Source organism: Ischnura elegans, chromosome 1, assembly GCF_921293095.1.
Source record: "Ischnura elegans chromosome 1, ioIscEleg1.1, whole genome shotgun sequence".
Lineage (NCBI taxonomy): Eukaryota > Metazoa > Arthropoda > Insecta > Odonata > Coenagrionidae > Ischnura > Ischnura elegans.
Window position 1 is genome coordinate 6,332,282 of NC_060246.1, and position 25,119 is coordinate 6,357,400.

Genomic DNA, 25,119 nt, shown 5'->3' on the forward strand with positions numbered 1-25,119 from the left:
CATCAGAAGATCATGATGGAAAAGTTCCAAAGAATGACAGAAAAACTTGTCTGTGGATGACAATGATGAGTCGAATGTCAGTTGCTAACTGATAAACTGTCTGGCGACATATGAATAATTCTCACATTTGGGTATAACCACATTTACTGCAGTAATGAACACAGTGGCAAAAACATGTGTGAGCACACTGTCCACCATCTTGGAGTGGAGGAAGGGAAAACTCCAAGAAATAATAGTTGACGTTGAGTTGCAAAAAGAGTAAAATATTCTTCAAATTTTCAGATCATATCTTCAATGGAATATTTTAGACACACACCTGATTCGCCTCTCACCGGAAAGATAGGGATATCAGAGTTCTGTGTCATAGACCTAATATTATTATTAAGAGGTAATTCAGCGAAACACACCTAAAATTAAACACTCCTATTCATAATTATTCTTAATTTTTTCTCAGGCAGGAGCCCCCAACCAGGCATCACCCGGGGAGAATTTCTGGAGGGGGGACACTAAAAATATACTTCACTTTCACTTTTAAAAATATCTAGAACTGGTACTGTTTCAATTAGCCCTTAGAATCTGGGAATGTTTTGTTTTCTGGGGTGGCTGTTGAGAGTTGAGCCACATTGGTGATCCCTGCAGTGATGTTAAGTACACTTGAGCTCTGCCCGGGAAGCAATAAAAATTTGGGGAAACTGAAGTAGGTGGTCAAGCAATGGTCAAACATTTAAAAATGTTTTTCTTGCAGTCAGCATGCAAAACGTTCCCTCAGTCTAAGGGTTAAAGCGGAGCACCAGCGATTTAGTAGTCATGCAAGAGGCTACAGAACATTATCTGTCAGCAAGGTCATAAACAGCGTTGGGATTTTCTTAAATTAGTATGATATAAAAATAAAACTTTTTATGTACATGGATATTCTTTAATGTCAGTCACTTACAATGTTTATGGGTATTAATATCGCATTCCAGTTTCTCCTGTGATGCATAAGGATTGGTATGGAAATAACTTATTTTGACACAATGGTACCAAACCTTTGACTTGAATGCAATAACGACTGAAGCAATAGATTTCTTTCATAAGCTAGTAACAACTTCTATAAATGGTGGTGTTACATGTACATTTTTAATGTATCAAAATGGCAGATGAAATTTTATTCACTTAAGAGCATAACAGTGATTATTTCATCTCAATAGAAATACAAATAAAAGTAGGATGTTCGTAAGTTCACCAAAATACAGGCAAGGATCCATAACAAAACTGGAGTTTCACAAACCTTTTGGATTAAACACATCCAAGTAAGTAGCAAAAAGTATTACTCAAACTATGGAAATGTAAACGTGAAATTTTCAGCAATTTTAAATAAATTCATTTGAGCATTTAATAAGATGACAAAATTTCAATCTCATACAATGATCCTGAAATTGAAATGCAGACTGCAGGTAGGGACTTTCTATTTTGCATGGGAATACACAAGGAAAACTGCTTCCGACAGATTTCTTGATACCCTTTTCGGCCAATCAGCCTAACTGGCGAAATCCTGCAGAGTAAGTTGATTACACAGCCCAAACATTGATATTTTTTTACAAATGCTACACTAAAAATAGTATCAGGCTGCACAGGACCAAAATCTTCATGCGTAGATGAATTTCATTTTTAAACATTGGAGATCAACTCTATGGCATAGTTATGACCATAATTCATAGGTTTTACATTGAATTGTTGAAGGCAACTCTCACTCCGTACAAGCTTTTTTCACATTATTCGTATTTGTAGAATACTGCATTTATTATTTCCGTCTAAATACACTTGACTCATTTCAAAAATACTCCAGTCCACTGTTGAGGCAATAAAAAATCAATAAAAAATAATAAATTGTGGCACTTTGGATCCAACCTCCATTGTGAGAATATTATTCAATCCATACCAGTGATTTAAAAATATCCATCAGCTATTCATTTCCAACTGATAGCTCGAACCAGAAGGCAACAAATGTTATGGCCAGTCTGGGACATACATGATCTTGCTGAACAACATTCACTAAATTTTCCCCCAATAGTTACTTATCCAGTGATGGTGTACTTCTGGCTAATTTACTATTCAAAGGGGAAGTAGGAAAAATAACAATAAACAAAAATTTGAATACAATGCAGTTTAAATAACAGTTTGTATCTGAATCATAATTTTATAGAGACAAATAATCAAATGACACCTAAGCAGTTGTCAGTGCAGAACATGAACTGCATTTGAACGCAGAATTTCCACTTGTGCTAATTAATTAAAGGGAGAATTGAAAATACAGAAATTAAAACAAAGGTTTGAATTATTTTTTTATTACAAGAAAGGAGGGAAAATACCTTTTGCAAATTTCCAATCAGATGGAACTTCTCTCAAGGATCAGATTAATATCCTTTTAATATTTTATTCTCAAAACTGGGTATTTCTTCTTTCCGAATGTTACTATCACAAACATTTTCCTCACTATTTGTCTTCATCCATATTAATCATGAATTTTTGATTGAGAAGGAACTAGTTATAAGCACAGAGTGACAGATTCTGCAACATCCTCTGAATTACATACTGCACTAACTTAGGTCTGCATACATAAACAAAATTGAGGTAAACATGATCAACCTAGAAGCTTAAGGTAGCTTGTTATAAATCTGACTCTCAGTAGATATGTTTTGGTACATCTTGCGATTCCAATGACAAAAATTTGAAAATTTGACAAAACCAATCACACCTCTAGTTCTCCATCATTTCCAAGGTTTTCACGCAGCAGGTGCCAACTACAGAAAAGGGGAAAACACTTTCACTCTCAAACGCACCACCCTTTGCCTCCCTTGGTTGGTGCCTGCCTTTCACTCGGGCCACTAGAGCGCCAACCTCTCTCCTTGCAGATGGGGTCCTGTCCTTGCCTCTCTCCTTGAGGTTCCTCGCAGCCTGCCGTTCAGTGCAGACTCAGCTGCGGTTCGCAGCCATTGGGGTGGGCATTAGGGAGGGGAGGGGGCCTCGGGGTGGCGAGGAAGAGGGAGTGGCCCCAGCGCCACCCACACCACCACCCTCCATCCCCTTCAGCCAATCCACAAATTCATCTAACATCACAGGCCCTACACACATTCAGACGAAAAACACATTCATCAATCACAATCATCAGTTAGACATTCCACCAAATGATAAATTGAAAATTATGAAAAAGCTGAGCAAATTATTTGGATTTTTCAAGAGGATTAAATAATTTAAATAACAATATTACTCTCAACATACATTGTTCTTCCTAGAATAAATACAAAAACAGATGAATACAAGAGGAAATACTGTAAAATAGTGAATAAAATATACAGAGTCTACCTTGATTATCAGTGAATACCAATCAGTAACAGAACATTAATTAAAAAATGCATAAAAAGGGTGAATGATCTCAAATCCTTTTCACTTTGCTACTGATCCGATCAATTGCAAAAAATAAGCTATTAATGATAGTAACTTACATGCTCCATCAACATCATAATTTGAGAGGTCAGGAAGGACTGAACGGGAAAATTCAAGTATGTTGCACCACTGATCCTTGTTGAGAACTCGATAAGAGGAACGCTCCAGAAAAGAGCAGAATGAAGGCAAAAGCGGCCAGCGCCTGCCCAGAAGAAGTTGCAGCATGGCTTTTCCAGTCTCAACATCCATGCTACGCTGATCCTTATCCTGATTGTTAAAATACCACCATTAAAAATTTCCTCGAGACAATTTCCATGGCATCAATGAAAAATACCTAATCTAATTGGTATGAATTAGGTTGATGAGGGCAATCCCAAGGAGGCCTGATGAGGAAACGATAGCACCACTGGAGCACATTTACTCCATTTAAGGATGAGTACATCTGACAATTGAGGCAGTTTGGGATACAGAATGGGGGATTACTGATTTGCCATCTCCCACCTTTCACTCAAATAATACCAAATGCTATTTTATTTCTAATAGGTAACACATGCACAAAATGACAATATCAAAAAATATATTCATAGATTATTCTCACTTGGGGAGCCTCAATCTATACCAGCCTGATGTCTACATCCACATCTGAATTGAGGGATGATTATTTCTGATCATCATGTTGCACCTCAGACATCATACTTGTGATACTAAACAGGGTTGATTGATTTAAATCACTTGATTTTTATTTTTTTAAATCAGGTGATTTAAATCATAATGTGATCTATATGTTTGATTTTTAAAGAATCAAGAAAAGAAAGCTGTAAGTGCATAATTTTGATTCTTATTTCTTAATTAATACAATGAATCGACAGTTATCAGCACAATGTTGGCTCTTAAATAGAAATGATACTGTAGGAATGCATGTAACATGAAAATTTAAAAAAAAATGGCTTTGGTTAGAATACTGGTGTATCCGTTGAAAAAAAATTGTTTTTTGATTTAACTTCTAAGCGTAGGCACCATACAAAGTTGCAATTACAGAATTTTTCTAAACTTCATATGCTTTAGAACCGCATAATATAGCACATTTGATACTTCCAATGGCAATTTTATATTATGCTGGAGTAATAATTTTTAATTTGATACCATTGGCATTTCCATAGTTCTCTGCCCCTGATTGACTAAATGTGGTATTAAGTTTAGAGTATGTTTCCTCTTATTGTTTCTGCAAACGATCGTTCTCCAATATGCTGCCCAAATAGTTAGTTTTGCAAATAACTGAATTTTTGATGAATGGAGAATCATAAAAATCTCATTTAAATCAATAAAATCCAATTTAAATCAATAAAATCCGATTTAAATAAAAAAATCAACAATAATGATTTTTATCAACCCTGATACTAAATGATTCTGATTAGATGGAAGTAAATTTCTAATCATCTAACATTTCACATAACTTTTATTCACGCCATTAAAATTTTGCCACTGTAATTCTGTTATTTCTAAGAAGGCATACAAGGAGACAAAGAGCCATAAAGTTTCTGTGTAAAAAGAAATTGGTATGTTTAACAGGCAATAGAGATATAAAAGTGTGATTGTTTTAACTCAAAGTAAAGTTTGTAAATGAGTCCATGAAAAATGTACACCATTATAATTTACAAAAGAATAAGTATAGTAATATAAGAAAATGAAAGACTGGTGTTTTTGGATTGAAGACCAGAATCAATGACTTTGAATAGAATAGTTAGACTAGTAAGGGGGGAATCCTTGAGCTTTCATAAAGCACAAATCCAACAAAATGTTTGTGCTGCCAAAGCTCAGTAACGAAGGAGTTGTGACCCCTTTATGTGTATGGGACAAAAAATGCTTAAAGTTGTGACCCTTACCACTTCCTGAAACCGTATAAGACCTTGATAATGATGCATGTCATAGAATCAAAACCATGGTCACTGTTCATTAATATTCAATGCGTAACATACAAAATGAATTTTATTTCCCTATATTGAAGGCCCACAAGGTGTAGCTAGAAACCAAACATGATTTGTATCCTGTTTAGCATTTAGTCTCCCCATGACAAATGTTTACACAAACATTCTGTAGTAACAATATTAAAGCTAAAACTTACATTATCACGAGAGAAAAGCAAAAATAAGTATTTGCAAAATTTACTGGTCACATGCCAACTTACCCTTGCAAAGTCATAGGCATATCGGTAAATGCTTTTAAAGAGAGTCTGATCATTGAGCAGTGATCGGAGGTAGTCCAGCTTACCCTGTAGCTTGTGCACTGTGTCACATCTAGAAAAAAAGATCAAAAATAATAAAAGCAAATACATAAGCAATGAATATTCAATTTCACCACGTAAGTATGCACCAAATACTGGCACCATAGACCCAGAAGTAAATGGCACACATACTGAAGATCTGTGAGTCCTCGCAGCCATTCTGACAAGGTGAAAAAGCCCATATTGTGGGCACCCATTTTCCAAGCTAGAACTAGCATTACAACATTCTCTGGTTCGACTCCTATATCTTCACAATACTTCTCCATACCTTCAGGACCTGTCAAAAAATTATGTTGGACACAATAAGACTTGGCAATGCCCTTTAAAATCTAACAAAATACCTTTCCAAAAATGGACAATCAAACAAATTCAACCAAGAAGTGGAAAGAGTCGCTTAACAGAAACAAAAGTAGTACCATACACAATTGCAGAGTCAAACATTGTGCGTACATAGCTTAAATTTTCTCACCAAGCGTATCTGGGTCATCAGGAGTGGTATATTCTCTAAACCAAGCAATGCAGCGCTTGTGGCTGAAGCTGCTGCCCCCACTCGCATGGTACGAGTGTGCTGGATGGTGGTGGTGGTGGTGCTGGTGGTGGTGATGGTTCCCTCCAACAGTCAGGACGGCAGGAGCTGACGAACCCGATGACTGATCTTCAGGTGGACCCTTGTTTGCTGATGTGCGTCTGCATTTTAGACAAATTAGATTCACACCTAAGATAATTACAAATGCTAACATATCATCTAAATCCTAAATCTCCACATAAATTTTGTTCAGAGAGCAAAAACAAAAAGCTTTTAAAGATACTTTCTACTACATTTTTCCCTTAGTATTTAGCATTTTGATCCATAGGTATCATACTCAGAAGGAAATGGCAATATAGAAAATAAGCTGAACATAATGGGCAAGAGGAGACACAATTCTGAAATCCATGATTCAGGAAGACTTTAGTGGTTCATGAAATGGGTTCTGAAAATCAATAAAATGAAAAGACATAGAAATCAATATTTCTCCAAGGTAAAATATAACAAAATAAAATACTTTAGTCACCTTTAATAACACTAATTAACCTTTAATAACATTAATCTCCTAGTTTAAGGTTTTTCCAGGAATTCTATGAGTCAGTATTAGTAGTGTCCCAGGAGTAGTACTCAGTCATCGTAACAGTTTATAATTTTGGCTCTAGTCAAGAGATGTGCTCAGGGCTGAGGAGAGTAATATTTTTTAGCCTTACTTCGACAATGTCCATCGACTTGACGGTCAAAGCATTGGTTACAATGACATATTTCAACATCCCAATGACTGTTAATTAGACTAATTTCTCAATTTCATATTTTAATAAAAATTGTTGATATAACATGACTGTATCACATTTGACACACTCCCTTATAGCATTTTTAAGTTAGAATGATGCTTAATACAAGTCACTATAGTGAGTAAGTGTTAGCAGAAATAATTCTCAATGGCAAAATGAGAAAACAATGAAAGTCGCATAACATTGGACAACAATACTTCCTCACGACAAAATATTTGGGTGCAATGCAATCTTTCCTAGCACCTACTTCGTCAATCTGGACCCCAGGGAATATTTTTGTCTAATACCTTTGACACACAGCCTAAAAGCATAAGTAAGACAGAATAGTATGAAATATAAATCTCTGCCTCATTAAAAAAAACAATTAAGGGATTGTCAAACAGATATAATGATTTCATTGAAGATCATAATTGGAGAATATCTTAGATAAAATAAAATGTCTGACCAAGATTGTGATTCAGCCTAGAGCCCCAGTTCCGCTAGAATTAATGGCAGCTGGGGATAAATATTTTCCCCTCTCCCGATGAAAAAGAAAATACCTGGAGGAGTTCCTCAGTCTCTTGGAATATGTTCTATCTACATCTTCATCAGGGTCATCATCCAATCGATTTGAAAGATCAACTCTTTGCCGCTTACTCCTTGGCATCCCAAACAGAAGGGAAAGTTGAAACGGAATGACAGACGAATGGCTGAGTGACTACAGGTACAAAAATGCGTTCTTGTCCTATGGCAGAGGAAATAAGTCTCTGAAAAAAAAAAGATTTTAAATGTATTAATTAGTTGGTATAAATTAAAAAAAAAATAATAAATGAACAGGAATGCATAAATGGCAAGGAGACTAGTCAACCTGAAAAATCGTTCGCAGAAGTATAAACTACCAAGATCTTCACATTTAAAATCATGCAAAATATCTAGTGTTCACACAATTCTATACCCACTTGATGTGCAACAGAAAGGGACTTCGATCACGCGATTTAAATGGAATGACAACAGCGGGCATTAGCATAAACATGACACGGCGAGAAGTTGACAGCATGAAGTGATGAACTTAATTAAATTAGGTATTTAGGATTGGTAAACAAAATAGTACAAATTGGCACACAATACAACACTACTCTTGGTTGCATGCCAAAATAAGTAATGGCTTACGCACGACTTCATACTTTTTCTAACAGTCAATCGTGAAACAACAACGATTAAAACACGGGTAGTGTGCACGAGCATAAAACTGGAGTGTAAAATGACAAAAACACATTCTCCACTCCACAACACGTCACATCTAGCTTTCATATGCGCAATCACCATTACGAAAATAAAATTCTTATAATCCAGATTTAGGAAGGCAAAGGTATCTGATATCATCTACAATGGTAACCTCAAAATCGGTAAATTAACAAGAAATAGAAACCAGTGCGAAGAATCTCACCTATGCTGGAAGATACGAAATATTATTTATCACGTCTTCTAAGTTATTTATCACTGAAATAATTGTACACTTCGCAACCACACGTCTGCAACAAAATTGGTAGTTTTTAAATTAATACAATTTCACATCATCCACAAGCGAGAGGTACTTAGAAGCGGATATAATCGGATACAACATTCATTAAATTTGGTGCTTCAGCGAGACATATTTATTTATTACCACGGCAACAGATCTAGTTAGAAAGGCCATAAAGTATTAACTTTATGTTATTTAAAATATCAGGCGGAATTAACAAGTACAGATGCATCATAAGTCACTGACAACAAGTCTCAAAACACAATAACTTTGAGGCCCAAACTCTTTTGATCCCAACTCACGACATAAAAACACATGAGCCCCAAGAGTAAAAAAAATGGATACGGCAGAGCCTAAAATTTTTAGTTAATGATCGCATGTCGACTATACTCATCAATAAACGAAATTTTTCACAATAACGAAATAATTTATTCAGACTTCCAAGGACAAACTTTTTTTTCATTAACCAACCTTGCTGAAGTATTGATTGACTTCCGTGTGAGAGTGGAATGCTTGAAATCTTCAGGGAAGAAATACTCTAGGCTTTGAAGTCTTTCACAGCCTATTTAACGTTGTTGTTTATTGACTAGACGTATATTTGTAATGTATAAATAAAATCAAGCGGAGCCGACTTCTACTAAGGTGGTCGTAAGATGGCATTCAAAGCTCTTTAAAATAAACAATTGAGTTACGATATTATTCGCGCTCGTGCTCCAAAGAAATGTTATTGTGAAACATTACTCTAATCTTGCTATTATTTTAGAAATACGGATTTAAGACTATTTTATTTATCTAAAACATTGCTTTTATTACATATATGTTAATTTATTTTTTGTAGCATATGCCTACCATCGTATACGATGTGACTGGAAACACATTGATTCATTGAAGTTGCAACATTAACATGAGAGCTTTGGTAAAACTATGCTGTGGTTCAACGTTGGATCATAACATCAGCATTTTCCAATCAAAGATAAACTAGCATAGATCGAGTCATGGCGCTAAATCTATATATTTAGCTCCATGACTCGAACAATTTTTCAGGTTGGTGATAGTTCTGTCCATGGATGGCCGATTTTTTCGGCTTGAGTAATGCGGGGTAGGGTTAAATGAAGACTGCATTATCATGGAGAAGTTGTGATTCTCATGAAAATATACCATTTCTATCTTTGCCCCAGCCTCCTATCTACTTACTCTCCCAGCCTCATAATAGCATTTAGGGGCCAGAGCCAACGCAAAATTTCCCAATCTCCTTCATCTTATATAGATCCCTTGAAGATTTTTTGGGACATCAGGAAAAATGCTTTAATTATCTAGCTATTGAGTAGGCATATACACTCTTCATCTCGTGCCCTGTGCCTCTTAACCAACGAGTTAACCTTTTCTTCTCTTATTATCATTTAATGATTGCCATCCCATTTATAATAATATTTTTTTAATCCATATTATAATTTTCCGCTAGCCCTCCCACCTCAACAAATTTTTATTGTCTCATTAAGTATATACATCGCACCATAAGTGAACACAAACCCTATTAGGGTGGTTTCCTATTATTTATTTAATGCCTAAATCGAAAGATTATTACTCCTGGAGTACGTGTTTCACGCTTTTAGATTTTTAAATGACGATACCTATTTTTCGCGATTAAATGAAAAGTGAAAATTTTCAAACGCGACGCACGCGACGCGTAATGATGGGAAAAAGTCCGTGCGACGCATTTCTGGTTCCCCCTCCCGCCTTGTGAGGTGACCTTGATCGAGGCTCTGAGCGCTGATAGGACGCAGGATGCTAGCGGGTAGCTGAGTACCTTGCTGGCTGGTAGCGCTTGGCTTAAAAAAGGTTTATTAATACCTTATCAAACGAAGAAAACTTTCCGACCTTAGCCAGTTTTAATAGGTGATTATTAAGGCATGTTTCCCTGAGCTCTGTGCCTCATGCATGCATTGGTAACCTCAGACGATGTATAACGATCCTATCCTCTCGTGTAGAAACTAGGCCCCTGTGACGTCACGTGGCGTGGAATCGCATGGGCGCCAATCTGGCCTTTTTCAAATGAGGATAAAATTTGACCCTTGCCATTCGTCTAAACCGGTATTTCAAAAACCAAATAATTTGTGTATTATGAATACACTAATGGTGGGTAACGAATCGTAATCAATGCCTTTCGTTTTCTTTGATGAAGGAACCTACCCTATTGTAAACCTCTAGCAATGGGTAAAAAAGCATTATTCTATGAGTACATGCGTATGAGTAGTCTTGGGCTGAGTCCAAGTGTGATCTCACAATCAGTATAACTTATTTACACATGCATAATGGTTTTTATAGCATTTATATTTTAATTTTTATATGAAGATTTTCACAACTTCTTTTATCAATGTTGGTATAGTTTCTTCCGGGAAATGCTGCGTTGGTCACATTATCTGCTCGGCGCTTCACTCCTACTGGGAGCATTTAACTAGCCCATTCCCATTCTCTTGAAAATGTTCCCAGTAGGAAGAGTGTAACGTCGAGCAGATAATGTGACCAACACAACATTTACGGAAAGCAACCACCAACATTAAATAATAATATCATTATTATGCAAATTATCACCATTATATTTGCATTCATTCTCATTCTGAGACTTACTATTATAAGTATTTTTGTAATTTAATCTATGTGATGATTCACGAGGACTTTTTTTGCATTAACCTAATGGAGACATTAGCCCAAAACATAGTTTGTGATAATTTTCCAATAAGTATGCTTTTGTACTTACTTTCTTTCTTAATTCCCTCTAACCTCTACATTGATATGATGCTTTACCAAGTTATAATGGCACCATCTTAACACTTAACAACAATGGGCCAAAATAATGCAAACTGCAGTCATACGGCTATGTTGACATTAGTGGCCAATGTCATTTTACCACTGGCAAAAGTTATCAGTCCAACGTGGGGCAATGTCGGCAGTTGATGCTGGGAGATAAGTTATCAATTTTGAGGCTGAAAATTGGTAGTCGATTTGATTCAAGTAAGGTGAAACGTTGAGCTGTGAGCACTGTAATATTTACTTATGAAAATAGACTAGTTATTATATTTATTGGTATTTTTTTTGCCTCCAATCAGTAAAGGAAAACAAATTCCATCATTTTTTTAATTCAGGCCTTGAAGTTCAATGCATCCTATTTGGGCTCAATACCTCTAATTGAACACATTAGGCATAAAAAATGTTCACTAAATATGTAACTCATATTCACTGCGAAATGAATTTGACAGTTTCTCCTTTTTGCGAGTATATTTCCGTAATTATCTTACAAAGGATTTTATGATGAAAGTTTTACTTAAAATTAAAGCATAGTGGCTTTTATTGACTTTTTTATGACTAGCACCGCTTGAAAAATATCGCATTCAGTACCACATATTTAAATCTCGCGCGGCCATGCAATAGCTGCTGCCGCTGCTGCCGTCGTGGCGCGGTGGCGCGAAACAATCAAATAACGGCGCAACCGCGCAATAAGCAGAGAAAAACATTGTCGTGTCGTGTTCGTCGTCGCACGCAGGGCCATGGTCGCACGATTGTGTGTGAGTCAGTGTGAGTGTCGGTAGTGCCCAGTGCCTTTGTGTGTTGATGTTGGAGAGGGACGTGATCTGCCAGCATAGAAATTATTACAGATTAAAGTCTTCTTGGTTGCTGAGGATTATGATCTACGTTTGTCATTGATTGTTCTGAATGACAATCCAATTGGATTCGGTGTGCATCTTAGTGTTTGTAAGTAGCTCTTCCTTAAATCTATGGTCTTAACTTAACTCGCGCTCTTTGGTTTCAGCCATTCTAGCTGTCATTCAACGTTTATATTTATGTTACTCGTACCGTTAACCGTGTGATGATGGGAACGCAGCGTAAAGATTGTGAAGTTTATTTTATGATTTTGTTTACATGGATAATTTTTGGAGATGATCAATGTTATTCACGTTTGTCACGTGTTTTCTTGTATGGAAATCGAATAAAATAGAGCTGGAGCGATCATTCATATCAGGTAGCTCTGTTGGTGGGAACTCTTGAAATATTTTGTTAATTTCATGAATTTTTTTGCCGTTGTTCTCTTTTCTGGTATTTGCTGTGCGCATTTCTTATGGACATGGTTTTAATTTTATCCCAAGTTGAATAATAAGTTCAAAATTATAACCGAACTCAATATTCTCTCATTTCTCACGAATATTAGGTTGATTCTAAGTATTTTTAGAAGTAGGTTATTGGTGTTAAGTGAAAGTAGTAAACACGTCCATCATTCGTTGGCAGAAATTTATTTAAATTCTGCAAAAATTGATCTCAGTCAAATAACCAAAAGAACTTGAGGAGGTACAAAAGTGTTTTTCAACTTTTTGAAGGAATATATATACTTGATCGTTATCGAATTAGCTAATTTACTTTTAACGATTCAAGTGATGTTGGTTGTAATTAACATATGCCGACTGCAAATTTATGGTCAGAACAGATACTATGGTATGTTTTTTATGACCTGGGTTCGGCTTCCAAAGAAATTTGAGTTAAAAATTTGTATTAAGTGTGTAATAGTTTTCATGGAGTGCATATGAGTATGGGGTTAGGTCAAAGTAAGCTGGCAGTGGAAGGGAAGAGGAAAATGAGGGGAAGGTGGGCGGTCATCATTGCCTGAAGGGCGCGGAATATTGTGGAGAAAGAGGTGGATAGTAAACAGAAACTGACCTTGACAATGAGTCTGGAGGTTTAAAAGAATTTCTTGCTGTCATCCCCGGAGGTGATATGCTTCTCTTTAACCTGTGTGTTGTGTCTTCGCTCGCTTTCACTTGTATTACTTCAAGATCTTGAGAGGTAAAACAAACACATGCGCTTTTAGGTTCTCCATATTTATTTCACTAACCAGATGCAGCACACTGCCATCAAAGTATACTTAAGAATTTTCAATGTACACATCCCCATTACCAGCTTGACTTTAAAACACCGCACTACCCCCATCCTCCAAAATTTTAAGAGAACAAAATCCAATTTGCAAAAAATTGGACAATGCACAGGAAAACTGAAACCTAAAGCAGGAGAAACATGAACAGAAAGGAAATTACTCTTTAAACCTAATGGGCATTGTAATGATTTCCTGTGGAGGATTCTGGTTGTAGGAACTTGTTGTGTAGAGCTAGAACATAAAGAGCTGGATGCAGTGTCATTGAGAGGGTCCCCGGACTGAGCAAAGCAAATATGTAAGTTTTTCATTCACAGGAAACATTCAGTGGTCTTGTTCACGGGAAAAACTTCCACACATTTAGTTTAGCTATCAACGTACAACGTTTTAGTGGTATAATTTAGAAAGAAACAAAATCTACGTGAATCCATCGGGTCTCTTTCCAAGGAACAGTTTCAGCCGAAACAAGCCTAAAATTGGATTGAATATAAGGATTGCATTGATTGACTAATTGTTTGATATCCTTATTGATGTCCAGCCTCAAGCACTACAGAATGTATAAAATTCGAGGAATCAAGCGAGATGGAGTGGAATTGATTCATAATTAAAGATTTGCAATTTTCCACAAAATAAATTTAATCCGACCTGAGTTTCGTTACTACATCATTTTCAAGGTACAAATGGTGGTAAGTGCAGTTAATTTATACATATTTAGGAGGTGGGAGTGGGAGAACTGAGGGGAGAGAGAGGAGAAATGGGATGGAAAATCCTCAAGGAGGTGGCTGGAATGGGTAGAAGTGGAAAGCGTGGGGGGGGGGGGGGGGAGTGGAGAGGTGTTGCTTGGAAAAACCGGAGGAGGTTAAAAGGGTTTTTTCCAGGGTTAACAAACTTTGCACATAGAAACGAAAGCATTTAAATACACTTGGCGGTCTTCTTATCTTCGGGTGTTGTTTCCGAGGGCCATCGGTGAATGGTGTGGAAGGGGGAAGACGTCTTCTGTGCCGGTGGGCTGACGTACGGATTAGCAGGACACTCGAGGATGCGTTCTTCTGAGGGTGGGTAGGTGTGGAGCGGGGAGTCGGCGGCTAGGATTCACTGTATGCATTATCATATACATTATACTGTATATGTTATCATATAGCTATGTACCCTACCTAATTTTTATGTCAATAGAAAGTAGTGCCTCATTTTGGCTTCAGATATTCGATCTTGGTCTGGAATGAATAGAATCAAATTTTGGATGTTTGTTATAGCAATATGAGTAATTATATTCCTAATATGTATTTAATTTGAAGTATCTCAAAAGCAATTTGTAATAGTAGTTTTTCCGCAGTTCATGTTCACAGATGATGGCTGATTTTATTGCTGAGGAGGATGGCAATGACAAAAACTTCATTCTTGCCAAATTATTGTCTATATTCGGTGATTCTGTGGAGTTTGATGTGATAAACATCGTGGCCCAAGAGAATGAATGGAATGGTGAGTCCAGTTTCCCAAGTGTTAAATTCCAAGAAAATTTTGATACTAAATATTGCCAGTTTTTCATGTATTAATTCTAATTAATTACCCCAAGCCTCAATCTACCTTCTGTCTGTTTAATGATTAGCATGAAAAAATGCAGAAATTGATGCAGTCATTAATGATAAATATGCTCTAAAGTTTTTCATATCCATTGGAATTGGTATTTCTATAATTTTTCCTTCAGCTAAATTATCATCTTATTCAAACTTGCACCCCATTTTCATTTACTTATTTGTGAGTAGCTTGAAGTGTTTTTGTAACCAGTAAGTTTTAAGGCGCTACCTTGTTCCATTGTCTAAAGATTTGATGTTTATGTATTGAGTTGACACTTATATCAAGGAGTCAGAGCTCACAGACATAAAAATATATCAATGTCAGGGAGGTATACACCTGTTCAGGCACATATTAAAATGGCAATCTTAGTTATTGGAAAGCCTAGTTTGGCACTAATTATATGTTTAGAAATTCATTCATAGAGTAGCTTAGTGTGAATATGGCTGAATGGATTATTCCAGAAGTGGGAAGTGTTACTAACTCTCTCTATTCTGGGGGTAACTTATTAAAAATACGTCCAACCCATGGATTTTGGACCTAAAGCTGCATTAGGGGTTCTTACTAACTGTTGATGCTGATCTTTTCTAGATATTTTGTAATGAAGATAGCTTGAAAATCTTTGGTTGGATATAGAAAAAATATTGTTTTTTTTTGTGAATACATTATTGTATTGTTCTTAAACAATACAGCAATGGAACACAATAATTGCACATTTCTCAAGCTCAAATGCCACCTATGCTCCTTCTGAATATGGTGACACTGGTACCTTTTCCATGTCAGGGGATACCAGGTGTCAATGGACGAGATGCTTCGACTGCCCCACTTATTTCACCTGAGTTGGAGTAACCCTTGCAATGTACACGCATGCAGACTTTTATATGTAGCAGAACATTCATGGAAGTTTTAGCATTCATGGATACCAGCCTCTCATTAAGCAATTTATCTGAATAAGTTTCTCTCTCAGTGTTGCACGTGACTCATCTGTATTGTTTAACACTCACTGACTAAGAAAATAAGCGTAAGAGAAAGCCTATTGTACTGGCATCAACACTGATGAAGTGTCATCGTGTCATCGAAAACTGGTCCCCAAACATTCAGTCATATTGTCGCACAACTAGTAAATTGGCTCACATGCTGGCGATAACTTAATTGTTAATTAAAGTCAGGAGATATGAAAAAATCATTTTCGGCAGACGTTGTATTTCTTGAGGCATGAAGACGAACTTAAAGCTTGACAGTATGGTTATAATCATTAATTACGATTAATCTAAGTGAGATAGGCATTGCTTATGTTAATCCTTTATTCTTAATCAATAATATCACAAACTGATCAACAATCGTTGCTCTCAACAATCAAATCAAATATCCTCCTAGAATACATACATATATGCAAATGGCGCACAGCGGTTATTCGTGTTTGTAACTGTGTTCCACCAATTTTAAAAATTAGGACTGTACTTTGATGCAGTGGTAACAACATATAATTTTTTCGGTGTGTCTATTGTTTCCTAAAATTTTTAATTTAATTTTGAAAATTTCAAACTTATGCAAAAGTTTAGTTTTCGGTAAAAAAATTTTGAAAAAAATCAGGATGGTAGAACGTAATAGGATATATATTTTAAAGTTAAGAAAAAGATTTTACAAAAATAAAAATTGGAGATATGGTTAAAAAACGAAAAATCGTGTTTCAATTTTTTTGGGGATTAATTTCCATTGTTAGGGCCTGAAATTTTGGGGAAACACATAATTTTGATGCACTTCAAGTGTATATTTTTTATTTTTCAAAACATCGGGGGCACTTTTCACCATCTTAACCAGCTAGACCCTTTTGGGTGTCTGGGAAGATTCCAAGTCTAAGTGATTCATTGATTAATAATAATAATAATTGGTATTTAATGAAATTAAAGGATTTTTTTGCAACAGTGATAGGTACACCAACTAAACCACAGCTTGTTTATTTAGGTAAATTGTTGATGATGATTTTCAATTTTGTTTCAGTGCAGAAGGAATAAAGTGAGAAATGTGTATGGGCAATTAAAGAATGATTACCTAGATTTGCCTTGGTTGGATCAATTTTATGTAACACGTAGATATCGTGGAAGTTATCTGCCATTTTTGCAGAATCATGTATTATTTCACCAGCAGCATCGTGCAATTTGATGGTCATTAAAAGGTCTCCTCATGGATTAGCGGGATTGACAATATTGTCTATTGGTTGTGCATATCCCAGTCATTCTACTGGTTCCTGTTTAGTTTTGTAATGACTGGCTAACTCTTTCATCCTTCTGGAAAGCTATCTAATTTCATCTTAGACCCATGGCTTCTTGTGGCAGATAGATGATGATGAATTGCTGGTAATTTCAAGTCATGGAAAACAGGTTTTGCAGGAAAACTAATATAAGAGTTAAAGAAATCATTAAAACAGGTATTGAAGACTGATAAGCTGTAGAAAGTGGACCAGTTATGACAATATAGCATGTAGCAAAGGAAATAATATTTTGTTTAGAAAAATAACGTATATGGTAATTGTGGCAATCACAGCGAAATGGAATTGTAATTTCACAGAGAAGCATATACGGATCAGAGATATGAGAAGGGAAAACTTTAGTTTCTACACGTGTCAGGTCTATATTTGTTAACCCTTAGAGGACCAAGGGAGGGCTAAAAAATGTCCACCTTTTTATTTTTTCAATATTTTAAGTACTCATTTACCCAATAAAGATTTATAACTTCGTTACATTGTCAAATATAGGTTTAAAAAGATAAATACATCTTGATTTATATGCAAAATTTTGTTCGTACAACGTTATGAGAGCGTAAATACGCGGTGGACACAAAGTAACCCTCCCTTGGTCCAACCTGTGACATATTTTTCGCCCGAATGGATTCGTGTAATGGGACAAATATTTTTGTTTGGCATTATAATTTATAACTTAATTAGTTTAAATTAAGCATAAACGTTTATTTTAATTAAAAAATAGGCTCCATATTGCATTTATGTATTTAAAATATAGGATGTAATTACTTTGATTTTATTTCACAAATTTCTACTTTACATAGTTTCAATTATTATTCCATTCTAAGAAATCAGAATTCGTAAAAATTGTTTTCAATGCATTTATCTTACATATTGATTAATTTTCTTTAAAAATTTTGAACTGCATCTTTAAAATAAATACTCTCTGTTTCTATTCACTTTGCTTACTCTTATAGGCTCTGCTTGACAGAATTATAAACTGATACATTATATCGAAAAAAAACTTATGAATACCCTTCTGAAATTTTGAATATTGAACTCATTCCCGCTATAATACTTTCACAAAATCCTTTTCACTGTATTTATTTTATTCATTCATGAACAGGAAAGGGCGCAAAGAGCTCTATCCAGCCATTCATGAAGCATCTTTTACAAAATGAATTTTTGCATACCCCGGAAACACTTTGGTTACCTATCTAATCAGATTCGCAAGAATTCGAAGTATTTTACCTTCATGTCAAACTGGAATGCCATTGATGCGAAAATATGAGTGCAACAAGAACTAGCCCACTTTCTTACCGTGATATTAGTGTTTTTATTTTATGACACACCGGCTAATTTACTCAATACCTTCACCCTCACCCTCAGCTTCTGCGTGATTTGAACTCTTGCCATTCAAGATGCAATCTGTATACAATATAATGCAATTTATACAATCAGGATACAATCCCAAAATTACCTGTCATACGGTGAGCATTTACGATGCATGGCATGCTGTCTGCAAAGGTTCTTGTGAAATTTTGGTCCTCATGTTGACATCTAGAGCTACTATGCGGTGGCTTTTGAGTGAAAGGGTTTATATCTTTGAAAAGTTTTCCTATCTGCTTATCTACTTGACTGAGAGTTATGTGAAATGAGAATTTGAAATTAAAAGTGTCACAAAATAAATCAGTAATGAAGAATTGAGTGAAAGGATTGAGTCCATGTTAGTGAAATCAGTTCAAATAATGAGGTAAGGCAGGTAAAGGAAGTGACTTTTGTAGGAAAAAAGGCAGCTAGGAAGATATCGAGTACGTTGCAAAAATGGCAAGGAAAAACCTGAGTGATCCTCTTCGCGTGACTAGGCGAACCATTCAAAATATATTGCGGAAAAAGCAATGTTTACTACCAGCTGGTAAGGAAAAGGATATGCGCAAGTCATTTGAAAAAATTTCAACCCTGAAATTCTTACACATGATTTTACGGCTTACAAATGAAGAAGCAGAACGAGCTCAAAGTCTAAAAATGATATGGTAGAACTAAAATCCTTCGTAGGAGTTTTGATATTGTTCGGTGCAAACGGCGATAGAAAAGTTAGAATTGCATAATTGGTTACATAGATTTGGAAGGTCCTCCTATATTGCTGTGAAGAGTTGAAACTGATTTCAGGAACTATTGCCTTATTTGATGAAAAGTCTACTCTTGGAAAGACAAAGATGAAAAGACAAAGTTGCACTTATTTTTCGGTATTCCAAATGGTCAATGCGATATCACCCAAATATTACATTTGTGAACCCTATATATTAGTTGATGAAATGTTAGGGGAAGGTGTAGATTTATAGTATTCATGAAACAATAACCAGGGTAGTATGGGATACTTATAAGAATGTTCACCAACTGTTATGAGAGGTATGTGCTCAACATGGAAATTGTTGCCTCAGAAAATAATGAACCATCAACACGCAGACGTTCAAACGAAATAGTGAACGCCTGGTGGTCCCAATCAAGAATTCCGGAGGAAATATGTCAATGGGTAGATACTATAATTCTGTGGAGCCAGCAGAAGAACTTTATGGATTGACTATGGTTGGAACTATGCAGAGTAACAGAAAACGTATTCCTGAACAATCGAAGGGAACAGCTAGTCAGAAGATTTTTTTTAAGTTTGTTTGAATTTACGACCCGAGATCTGGGAGTCCACCGGTGACTCTTATCATTCATCACCAAAGAGAAGCCTAAGAAAAATATCGTTTCTCCATCCATACAGCATATATAATATATTCGTATCCGATATAAATGTCAGTAATTGTTTCAAAAATAAGTTGGATGTAAATTTGCTCTACTACAACACCAAAGGAGGAGTTGATGTTATTGATCAGATGCTATGCAAGTATTCCACCAAAAGATCTACAAGAAGTTGGCTAATCTGTCTTCTTTGCACTAATCGACATTGCTGCCCTAAATGGATTCTCCCTTTTTATACTCATTTTCCTCAGTAAAATATCAAAAAAATTAAAAGGAGACATCATTTAGGCATATTTGTTGGGCCTTGAACTTTTGCGGCCACAATACAGTATTAGTTGGAAAAGACAATAGGTTTACATAACAACATTTTATTGATGATGGAAGGGGTGGCGGATAGAAAAATGCAGCCGTCATATGTTGCTGTCAAAGTAATAGGCACAGGAAGTTTCCACACGTGCAGCAACGCACTCACATCAAAAAGAGAAAAACCAAACAAATTATAGAAAACTATGATTATATGTACTATATGTAACAGTTATATTTGTTGTAAACATGGCATAAAAACTAACGTACACAATACAGGCAATAATGCTGCCTTATCAGAAGATTCGAGTTGATCATTCATTAGTGATAGCCAATGTTAATAATTTTATAACTTTCTCGGAATGATATGGTTATTGATAAATAAATACTACGAACAATATAGAACATAATTTTTTTAATTGGAAGACGTATTATGATTTATCATGTACTTTTTAAATTAGGTAACTGAAAACGGAGTGGAAAATTTTAGGTTTATTTCAAATAATTATAAAATGGTTGTCGTGGAGTATGGTTGCTGAAAATTGACTTAAATTTGAAATACCATGCCTTATTGTTATTATAGATGCACAGTTATCGGTGATTTAGAAACTTAATTTTCAAATAAGAGCATGAAATCCGGAACCTCTGTGAAGAAGTTTTATCATAATTTCGTTTATGATCAGTTCAAAAAGATTTGAAAATTTCAATATTTCTATTGCGATATTATGACTTTCAGCTGGATAAACAGCTTTTAAAAAGTTTTAACAATGTAAAAACACAATTGTTGAATATATATTCTGTTTCATGATTAGTTAAAACAAAAAATATAAGTGGACATTTTTTGACCCTCCCTTGGGCCACGGTGTAACCGGAAAAAGGTTGGTCCTTTAAGGGTTAAGGCCTGGTTACACGGTATATTAACATGTACGGGTTAATGTCTAAATGTATGAACGCGTGAACACGAAAATGTACTGTGTTACCACCCAACTTGTGTGAATGCATGAATGGATAATAGAACCTGTTCTAATTTGGTTCATGCATTTGTACATGTTCCGTTCCAGTCCACCAAAATCATTCACGCAAATGTACATTAACTTGTACGTTAGGGCGGATCGGAAAAATCTATTTTTTTCAAATCCATCTGGCCCAATGAAAAAAGGTGTGGGATGAAAAATAATACCTGAAAATTTTGAGACCTCTAGGTGAACCCCTGACCCTCTTTCAAATGCAATTTGGGGGGGGAAGGTCGAAATTCGAAAAAATACAATATTTTATGGTCATTTCCTAAAGATTTTTCTGAGTTACTGTTCAATGGGGCAAATATTTCGTGCATTTTGACGTATCTGCCACCGTTTAGCCACAAAATGCCTAATTTGAGTCTGCGAAGAAAATATTCCATCGCCCGCGCAGCGTCGCGGATACAAGAGCTGCAGGCCGATCCCCTCCCCTCCCCACTTGCTTCTACTCCTCCCACGCCTCCAATACAGCAAATTCATCCCGTGTATACTGCTAGGAGGTCATTTACCTTTGATAATATAAATCGGAAGATGGTAGAAGGTAATAAAGGAAGCTTAGTGAGACGACTTGTCCTTTGTTAGGCGCCTCGTCGGGGTTAAACAAATCAATGATACCAACTTATAGAGAAGTGATGAAATAGTTTTAGATCCGAGAACACAGGAAAGGAGCCTACGGTCCATGAAAAGGCCTCTCGAGTGGCTATAAACATAGAGTAAGTATATACTTACTCTATGCTATAAAGGTGTGCGAACTTCGGATATGCGCTCCAATTTCGGCATTGTCTGACAGATGTGATTAAATGGATTTTGGGCGAAAGCCGCTCGCGTCCCCTACCCGCTCGCCTCTCCCATGCCCCAAATGCACCAAAATTCACACCAAGTGCGTCTTACTTCGTTAGTCTAAATATTTAATGTTTCATTATCGTCTGTGGAGGAACAATCACGAAAAAATTACTCAATTACCAGCTTTCCAATCTGTATTTCTTATGTCAGTGTCATTCCTCGTCTTTCGCTATTTTCAAAAAAGTTTTGGTGAATTTCTTCACGAATCTCTCGTCCGTATTGTGGCATCCCACCCCCGACTCGCCCGGATACCACAATAGAACCGGGGGGAGACGTCGCACAAAATAAAAAAAAATACAAATCCGCGAAGATCCCTCCCGCATGGGACCTACGGGACAAAACTATGCCACTCACTTCTCGTAATTCACATAAAATAAAAAAAATATTCCCCTTCTGTGAAGATGATTGCGGGTGGGGGGTTCCCGATTCAAACTGATGGGTGATGTTCGGGCGCTGATGCACTCGTCCAACACGCATTTACGGGAAGGAAATCAGACGGGGCGAAAGGAAGGACGAAGGATATTTTCAATGGGGTGACCCGTGGAGGAATCAGAATAAAACACTCTCTCAAACACTTTCAATTGAACAAAATATAATTCACACAAATAAGGTTGCATATGACAAAAAAAAACAAAAGGAACCCTCTTATACGCTAATGAAATATGAATTGGTGAAAGCCACTTATGAAACATCGATGATAAATTAAAATAAAAAAACAATATAACTTGGTTTCTAGATGAAAATCAATATAGAAAATGATGATAACAAAGTAAAGTTCGGTGGTGAACACGTAAATATGATACAAATTCAATGATTTCTTGACTGGGGAGGTAAATGATAGTCCATCCCGTCGAATGTAAATTTGGGGTGCGAACGTTAATTGTACTTGGTGACTGATTTCACTTTCACTAATGTAACGGGTGCGTTCCGTGACTGTTTGTCTTAACTTGGCTTGGCAGGAGACACAAGGGGGCTTTGGGGGGGGGGATAGCTGCAATCTTACTTTATCGTAGTCCGAGTCTCGACCAGGTTGGATCCAACACTCTCTTGTTCCAATTTACTGCACTCCTTTCTCCCTTGTTGGAGGAAGCTGCATCCGGAACGGAGATAATGCGTCCTCTTCAGCTGGTCCTTTGCTCCTTCGGACGGGGGGGGGAATTCTTCTTCCAGATCAATCTTTCTGAAAATATTTGGGCCCCTGGTCTCCTCCTGCCGTGCGTCGCACTGATTTTGGGCATAGGCTCCGCCCGACAGTCACTTAGCAATTCTCTTCGTTCTCTTACGTGCACCACCTTTTATCATACCTCAACTTGGGGTGGGGGTAATGCACAATGAAGGGAGGGAGGAGTAATACGCCACTCACTCAGGGAAAACCCGTGCTCCCCTCCTCCCACACACACACACTCACACACAACCATACAAAAATCGGCGAAAACACATTCATCCCCTCTTACTCATCCACGCCTTCCTCCACGGGCCATGGTTTGGGGGTGGGGTTTTGGGAAAGGTCGTGGAACGAGCGGGTAAACTGGTAGGGAAGAAAATGCGCCGAGTAGAAATGCACTGTAATGGGGCTTGAACCATTACAGTATGTATATTTAAAAGAAATATTTAACTTCAAATTTGAACGTTCATCAATAGATTTTTGAAAATCCACAGCACTAAGGTCAGATATAGCCGAAGATACTGTGGTCTCTCTCCAGTATGTCATCAGCGGGTAGTCCTTAAAGTTGATATTAGAATCCAGCAGTTAAAAAATTTCAGATGGGCCGCCAAACGCATCCTTGCAACAACGCAAATTCGGTCCTTAGATTGTCCTCCCCATGTTTATGTCGCAAATCTAAGTCAACTTAGTGCAATTAGCAAATAGACCTTTGTATAGGATGAAATATGATTTGATGCTTTCCCGGTGAATAATGTGGGTAAACTCTTCTCCGGATTCAACGAAATTTATCCCTGATGATGAGCCCCGAGTCGGAGCTTGAAAAGTTTACCATTATGGAAAAATTAACCCGGTGGGAATCCCGAGAAGAGTTTACTCACACAGCAAGGGATGTTGGAATTATGCTTGTAGCATAGGGATGATGCCTCCTTTTTGGGCGGTAATCACTTGGTACCATCGCATTCAAATCCTTTTTAATTTTGTGTATCTAATTTTCACTCGGAAAGGAATCGAGAATCGCAGATTTTATAACTTTTGCTAATACTCCGACGGGGGAGGCAAACCCCCAAAAGTGGGACCATGTTTCTTCAACTAACATCACACATTCCCCTCTAAACTTGGATTGATTAGTACTCTTGCCTTTTTTCATCAGACAAAAGTATAGTCTTTCACTCCATAAAAATGTAGCCCTTTGATGACACCCTTTGATACCTCTCTTTTCGTATTCACAATAATTAGCATCTTTTTCTGTCTACGTAAGTAATTCTTGCACACTACCTTGGATGTATCTTACGAAGTTATGATTTTTGTGTCAATAAAAGTTGTTGGGACGGTCATTGCTGTTTCTTGGTTCTTGCATATATGTACCTCTACTAGCTGACCCGGCAAACTTCGTACCGCCTAACATTCAATGAACTTATAGTTTAGTTGCACCATTTATAAATAAAGAGCAGCTGTATCGTTTTAATCATATTTGATTTATTATAAATTAAATGAGAAAATATTGATGAAATAAAAATTATACGGATTCAGTTGTTGGCTATTTGTGTTATTAACCGTAAATAATGTTTTTAGGTCAAAGTCCGTAGCGTAAACTTGGCTCGTTCACGGGGCAGGTTAATGCAACGCTAGACCGACGCTCGACTGATGCACAAAATAGTGTAAGAAAAGCCCCTATGAAGGAGCATTCGTATCAAATGACTTTAGGCGCGCCAGTTATAGTCTCTCTGTTTGAAAAAAATGCACTGCGTAAACGTGCTGCATGCGTAAACGCACCATGGTGTGCCCTACACATT

At 36.6% G+C, this 25,119-nt stretch overlaps 2 protein-coding genes across 3 annotated transcripts in view; one reads left to right on the plus strand and one right to left on the minus strand.

Moving 5' to 3' along the window:
• Positions 1–902: 902 nt before the first annotated feature.
• On the minus strand, positions 903–9,195 carry LOC124155168 (DCN1-like protein 5). Of its 2 annotated transcripts, none has more exons than XM_046528887.1 (7): positions 8,997–9,195; positions 7,564–7,770; positions 6,177–6,394; positions 5,840–5,984; positions 5,612–5,720; positions 3,486–3,693; positions 903–3,104 (listed from the first exon to the last, which is right to left on the minus strand). In XM_046528887.1, the coding sequence occupies exons 2-7, from the start codon at positions 7,668–7,670 to the stop codon at positions 2,956–2,958; spliced, it is 936 nt and encodes a 311-aa protein (XP_046384843.1). In that variant the 5' UTR covers positions 7,671–7,770; positions 8,997–9,195; the 3' UTR covers positions 903–2,955. The 2 variants fall into 2 exon arrangements, with proteins under 2 accessions (XP_046384843.1, XP_046384849.1); XM_046528893.1 differs by lacking the exon at positions 8,997–9,195 and adding an exon at positions 8,451–8,659.
• A 2,868-nt stretch (positions 9,196–12,063) lies between these two features.
• LOC124155181 overlaps positions 12,064–25,119 on the plus strand; it is a 130,384-nt gene continuing 117,328 nt past the window's right edge. The window contains exons 1-2 of the mRNA XM_046528901.1: positions 12,064–12,275; positions 14,777–14,922. Of these exons, the coding sequence (XP_046384857.1) occupies positions 14,790–14,922 (133 nt within the window). The 5' untranslated portion in view covers positions 12,064–12,275; positions 14,777–14,789. The remainder of the gene's footprint in view (positions 12,276–14,776; positions 14,923–25,119) is intronic.